This window comes from Cryptomeria japonica, chromosome 7 (genome assembly GCF_030272615.1).
Source record: "Cryptomeria japonica chromosome 7, Sugi_1.0, whole genome shotgun sequence".
Classification (NCBI taxonomy): Eukaryota; Viridiplantae; Streptophyta; class Pinopsida; order Cupressales; family Cupressaceae; genus Cryptomeria; species Cryptomeria japonica.
Genome location: NC_081411.1, coordinates 300,789,467 through 300,796,340, shown reverse-complemented (window position 1 = coordinate 300,796,340; position 6,874 = coordinate 300,789,467). Strand labels below are relative to the sequence as shown.

Here is a 6,874-nt window from a genome sequence, read left to right as displayed (position 1 = left end):
GATATATGTGAAATTGAATATTTGGTTCAGATTGTTGCATTGGTTCAGACTTGGTTCAGAATTTGGTTCAGTTTCTATGTGAAATTGCAGATTTGGTTCAGATTGATGCATTGGTTCAGACTTGGTTCAAAATTTGGTTCAATTTCTATTTGAAATTGCATATTTGGTTGAGATTGTTGTTTTGGTTCAGTTTGTATTTAGATCATTCAGATGGCTCAGTTTTTGCCATCAAGGACAAAGGGGGAATTTGTTGTTGTTTCTCTTTTGTCATTTGTCCTTGATGCCAAAACATGGCATGAGGATGCTTGGTACATGATTCATTCAGTCTGATCATATTCAATGCATCAGTGTTGATATTATCTTTCTTGGCATGGCTTACATTCTGATGGTTTCTCTTGGTATTGGTATTTAGGTTCAGTGGACAACATCTTGCTTACATTCAAATTTAATGTATTTGTTTTACTGATGTTTTGGCTAGATGTGGAGATGAAAGGGTTCTATGTTGTTCATAGATTCATGGTGATGGCTATTTGGTTCAATATTAACACAGACAGGTGCTTGAGCATTGAGATTCAGTGCTTGAGCATTGAGATTCAGTTCTGCATCATGTACATAGCCTGAATTCACTTCATTATGCCCCAGCATTACTAAGCAATTGGATTGTGAGGGTAAAGAGTTTTTTTTTTTTGTGGGCTTAAAAATTGTATAGCTTATTCTATATGCCACAGTATTTTAAATTGCGAATGATCGACGTTGACATGATTTATAATCCAAGTGAAGTTATAGCTTGGCATATTTGTTCGAACCTATACTGAGAATGCTTGAATAATTATTGGTTTTCCTAAGTTTTTTATTTTATTTGACTTGTCTAGTCAAAATGAACTTTTGAAATGGCAAACTTAACCGTGACATTTTGTTCTGTTGTGCGGGCTCCACTTAACATTTTATTTATTGCGATTTTAACATGATTTTTCATTGGATCACAAACGAAACAGTTTGACCACAACTGTAATCATTGACATGGATAGTATTATCAACTCAGTTGGGTGTGAGTAGCTGATTGTATGATAGGTTCATTTGATGTGTTGACATGTCAACAGTAGAGCAAAATGTCTTTGTGCGGACTTCAAAATGTACCATTTTCGTGAAAGAAAGAGAAGTTAGGGCAAGTCAATGATATTTTTTCTTTTCATTACAAGCTACCCTAATCCGTCGCCATGCGCAATTAGTTGCAGAGGTATTATGGGTAGTTCAACTCGAGCATTGTTCTGGGTCTTCACTATAATACTCTGTAGACTGAGACGGTTTGAATGCTGGTCTTTTGGCATGATGTTATTGGGTGAGTTGGCAGATTTTAAGGGATTTGTCTTTCAGTTTCATCCACCATGAGGAGAGGTAATATCTTTCTACTTTCTCGGTGTGATTTTCATTGGCAGTTCAAACCGCCATAACAGAGGTGTTATTTATACAATGCTTTGGTTTTTCGATGAAAAATTTTGGTAAAAGGGAAAAGATTACTGTGATTCATTTCAAACAGATTTCTTTTACTTTGTTTATGCATTGAAAAGGAATGGTTTTCATGTGCAGTTAAAGAGAAATGGTTTTCTCTCTTAAATAACTGTTTTCTATTACAAACCCTAACTCGAGTATTGTTCTAAACTCGGGGTTTTTTAGCAGTTTGGTTCAAGGCTTTTCAGACATATCTTGTTCTATAAATTCTTGGTTCAAAGCCATAGCTCGGTGGGGAACATAGTGTGAAAATAGAGCAGTTTAAAAGGCATTTATTGTTGTATCTGAAAAGATTGAAAAAGATAGAAAAAGATTGTATTGTCTCTGGTTCTGATAACAAAGAATTTTGTTTTCAGTTAGAGGAAAAAGATTGTACTGTCTATGGTTCTGATAACAGAGAATTTTGTTCAGTTAGAGGCATTTTAGTGGCACTGTTAATTCAATGATATTGTATTGGAATCATTGAAAATTACATTTTGTTTGTATTGAATTATGGTGTTAGGACTGCAAGCATAATGCAGTTGTAGGATCATTCTTGAGTACAAATCTAGACATTGAAGTTGTGAAGATGATTGGTTTGAGGTGTAGAGTTGAAGCTCTACCATTTGTAAAGAGTTGGTGCTCTTTGATTGAATAAAATAACAGGTTTCGAGTGATTTTTTTATATCCCATGTGGGTTTTTCCACTTAGGACAATTTGTGTGTTGTGTATTGTTCCTTCGATATGGTTGATCCTTATGTGCATTTTCTTATCTTGTGTCATTCAGTTTTAAGTTGTCCTAAGGTTTATTGATCTGCATGAACATATAATATTGTTTGCTCATCTTTATTTTAGTCAGTCAAACCTCACAGATATTCTCTGAGTCATGGAATCTAAAAGTTTAAAGTTTTGCAATGTTTTGTCCAACTAGTTGTTTCTTGTTGGCAAATATCCATTTATCCAGAGAGCCATTTGGTAGATGCTCGTATACAAGCATTCGATGGGCCTTTTCTGCACAAAACCCTTTCAGTTTTATTAAATTAAGATGATCAATTTTTCCTAGAGTTTCCACTTCTGCCCGGACTGCCCTTTTCCCTTGTCCTGCTCCATCAAGTCGCTTCACTGCTATCTTTGAGCCTTCAGCCAAAACACCTTCATAAACTGAACTGAATCCTCCTCTTCCCAACTTCATAGTAAAGACATTTGTAGCATTCTTTAATTCTTGGAATGTGTAACGCAGCGGTAAACCTGGTGGCCAATCTACATGATCGTCCTCATCTTCATCCTTCTCATGTCTGCCTTTCATATACTTACTTATCCATGTACACAAAAGAAGAAACAGGACAAACACTCCACCAATAGCAGTACAAATGATAACTATAACCAAAAGCTTAATCTGCTTAGGCCTGGACTGAACTTTAATATAGGCAGTAGAATTGTAAAATAGATCACTTTGATTACTCATTGTCAGAGAGTAGACATTGGACTCCAGATAACAATAGCCACTAGAAAAGTTGACACCATACCTGAAAAATGCATCCTTGCAAGAGCAATTTATAAGGCAAAGATTTTGACAGTAATCTCGTGAGACCAATTGTGGAATGGAAGCATTATTGTAAGAATAAGTAAAATAGGAAGTATGCTCCAGCTCCAAAAAGTGATGACCTTGAGCGGGGTTATTGCTTATGGATGCATCTGAGCATACAAGAGGTCTGTTAAGAAGGCAGCCTGAATTGGGCTTTGTGGCGTCAATCTGAACAAAATTATTGCCTTGTTTTGGACAGCTGCACTGCCCATCTCTACAAACGCCATAGGGAACATATAGATGGACTCATTGTCGAACTGAACATAAGATAATTTCACAAGTGAAGGTGAATCAGGAAACCTATAATATATTTGAGGGGATGTCGTGGCTGTAGAAAGAAGAAAGCTGTCGACAGACAATGAACGGTATAAAATACCTGGGCTTGTATTAGTAGGAGAAATGTTTGCTATGAGCTTCTGCCCCACTTTCAACTTCTGTCCCAACAGCAGGGTATCAATGGGGTGATCAAAAGACTGCCACATTATTCGATTGGAGATTGTTCAAGAGAATAAGGTTCCCAGATTCCCTTGAAAATCATGGGTGGATGTATTTGTAGACCAGACAAGAGTGCCATCTGAATCATTTAACACGAGTTCTCCCGTGGAGGTGAGTGTCAAGGTTGCATTTTCTTGCACCATCTTCTCTCTATTTGAACTCCATACCATTTGCATGTCGTACAGCACACCGTCTTTGTTTTTGATAACAAAGAAAGCTGCAAATAGGTAGCCTGTGTCACAAGGATTGCCATAGCAGAAGAATCCGCATCGAAACTGCAGATTCATCTCATTATATAAGATAGCAGGGCTCACGAGGATTGGCCTAACGAGCGCATCGGCATATACTGATGGTGGCAAGAAATCTAAAGAGCGGTAATTGTTGATCCATGTGATGCCTCCGGATGCATTTGCAGAAGTAAGAACAGAGCTTTCTGCAAATAGCAAGCAAAGGAATAGAGCGCAGCAAAGAAGGTAGGCTGGAATGACATATCTGAAATTGGAGGGCACTTAACTATTTCAGTCCCTGAATGTTGATGTGGTGACGCAACTCCCACAGGCGATCGAAGTCAACAATGATTAAAAGAATATAACAGCAGAATTCCGTCGGTTTAGAATCGTTGTATACTCAGCTCGCCCCGGTTCTGGCCGATTTTGTTGCGCTCAAGAACAAGAAAACCATTTTAAAACCAAATGACAACCATTTTACTTCACTAATCTAAGTACACTATTGGATTTATAATTTTTTTTTGCTCACCCTTTATACACCCAATTTCTCGATATATTTTAATGCTTTGTTCCAATATGGATAATACCGCGGAAGAGACGATAGGGAACACGGTAACGCCAAACCATTGTGACAAGAAAATAAACATTATATATTTTGATGAATTTTTGACATATCTATGTTTATTTGTAGTTTATTTTTATTGTATTTTACCTCTTTCCATATCTTCCATGTCCATATTTATTGAATGATAGTGCATAATTTTAAAAATATAATAATGTGGAAATGTTTCTTATAATAAAAAGTACAAATAAATTTAAAATACAAGTTAAAATAAAAAATATAATAAAAATAATTAAACATAAAAAATAAATATATTAATATAAAATTAAAAAATATATATTTATTGTACTTTATCAATTATTTAAATAAAAAAAAGTTTTCAAGTATTCAAGTAAATTGGAAGAATAAGGAGCGAGGACTGATATGATGGACTTTCTATCAATTGTGGCAATCAAGGAGATAGGGATTATCTTCTTGGGCAAGTTTTTGACAGTGGATGAGATAGGGAGAGGGACGATGATCAAATCAATAAAGCCTATTAATAATATACAAAGATAAGAATGGGGTTGTAATAACCCACTAGAGGGTTGTGATAGGGGTATTATGCAGAGGCAAACAAAGCAAGAGATATGGCAGAGCTTTCAAAAATAACAATTCTAGGGTGCGAGTGCAGATGCGATCAGGACTTGATAGAAGAGCAAATTAAGGAGGCGTTTGTAATAGAGGGAGATGTGGAGGAAGGTGTGGTTCGATGGATTTTTGGAGAGAAAACATTGCAGGGTCCCCACTGCCATATTGTTGCCTTGCTAGAATAGTTTGTTTACACTATAGTCAGAACAACGGGGGACCATGAAGCTACTTAAAAAGTCATCAGAAGAATGGTTGCTCCCTAGTTCAGAGAGAAAGCTGTAGAAGCACTAAAAGAAATGGATACCACATCCTTCAAGGGTCTGGTGGCAGATGCATTCTACATTGAAGAATTGCTTGGGAACAATGATAAGTATGATACTATCATAGTTTTGAGAGATGGCCTAAGTGGGGAAAATTTGGAGACTTATGAGTATATGATGTCTGTAAATGGGAGCATGTTCCCTCATGAGCATATCGAGAGATCACAGGATGTCATTGAGGCCATTGGGACATTGTTGTTATCTCTTTGTGACTTGTTTGTAATCTTTTTTCTGAGTCAATAAAATGGTAGCTATCCCTAGGTAGCAATTTGCTTTAAAAAAAAAAAAGTGTTCAAGTAAATTAATAACTATAATCATTTGAAATAGAAAAAACACATAATTATATAATAATTATTATCTTTTAAAAAAATGGCATTCTTTCGGTAGAATGTTGGTTTAGTGGTGGTGTTGTTGTGGTCATCAAGATTCAAACCCCTACTAGATCATTTGCGTGTTTATTAGACAATTACTTTATAAAAAGAATATACTGAAAGAATTATTGAACTAATGAATGATGTTATTTTTAAATAAGTTAATAGTTACATTAGAAAATAAAGTAACTTTTCAATTAAAAAAAATTAACTAAAAAAAAATGTGTATATCTATATATTAAATTAAATAATTTTCAAATAAAATTAAATAAATGAAATAATTAATTCATTTAAATTTAATATTTTTTATAATTTTTCAATATATGTATTTAAGATAAATATATAATTGAAATAAAAATCAATAAGAACTTTGAAACTTGTCTTATACTAAAAATATGAATTGTGTCATCATCCTTATTTGGCAAATATTAAGAAAGTTGTTCCCTAAATGATTTATTCAAGTTCATTTCATTTTATATCCGACTAAAATGAGTTGTTGTTTTTAATGCTTATTTTTCCTAAAATAGAATATATGTGATGACTTATACCTCTATTCATCTCGCTTTTTATCTTTAATATAAACAGCAGAATTATGAAATGCATCACTTTGATCATTCATTTTCATAAATCTCTGAAAAATTATCGATTTACAACAAAGCATAGTACAATGTAGCGAGCAAAGGAGGGGCATTTAAGGGATAGGACAGAGTTCTTTTTTTTGTTAGCGGCGGAGCCAACGACAAAGAGTTTGGAAAAGTCAAAGGAGGATACACTTTTGGCCATTTCTGCAAATCCTGTGCATATCAACACATTAGCCAATGCACAATCAATTGAAAATAATAAGAATTATGTATGTCAATAAACTATTATTACCTGCATGGTTTGAATGCAACCTTCAACATCTAATTTGTTGATTTCTTTGAGATGTACCTCTCTCATTCGTTCCATGGGCTCGAAACATCCTATTCTCACCTCTTCCCACCTCGTATGTGCTCTTACTATCTCCAGTGCTCTGCAATGTTCCAAACCTTGTATTTTATTTATTGCATAGCAGCGTTTGAGTTTAATTTTTTTTGGAGAAAAGGTAATTATGCAAAACTGGGAAGCGCATCCAACTCAGAGCATCCTACCAAAAAAATGCTCTCTAATGTATTTGGTAGGACTTCTATGTTCTTTAAATTGTCATTATTACAAAG

The 6,874-nt window shown here is 34.7% G+C and overlaps 1 protein-coding gene across 1 annotated transcript; it reads right to left on the bottom strand.

The window, feature by feature from the left end:
• Positions 1–2,389: 2,389 nt before the first annotated feature.
• On the bottom strand, positions 2,390–3,555 carry LOC131036877 (G-type lectin S-receptor-like serine/threonine-protein kinase SD2-5). Its single transcript, XM_057968887.1, has 2 exons — positions 3,194–3,555; positions 2,390–3,014 (listed from the first exon to the last, which is right to left on the bottom strand). The coding sequence occupies exons 1-2, from the start codon at positions 3,553–3,555 to the stop codon at positions 2,390–2,392; spliced, it is 987 nt and encodes a 328-aa protein (XP_057824870.1).
• Positions 3,556–6,874: the final 3,319 nt, after the last annotated feature.

Excerpts from the sequence above, each read along its gene's own strand:
- LOC131036877 (XM_057968887.1), bottom strand. The coding sequence starts at position 3,555 with ATGTGGCAGTCTTTTGATCACCCCATTGATACCCTGCTGTTGGGACAG. Across the intron at positions 3,015-3,193 it reads GCCTTCTTAACAGACCTCTT|GTATGGTGTCAACTTTTCTA; the intron begins GTATGCTCAGAT and ends TGCATTTTTCAG.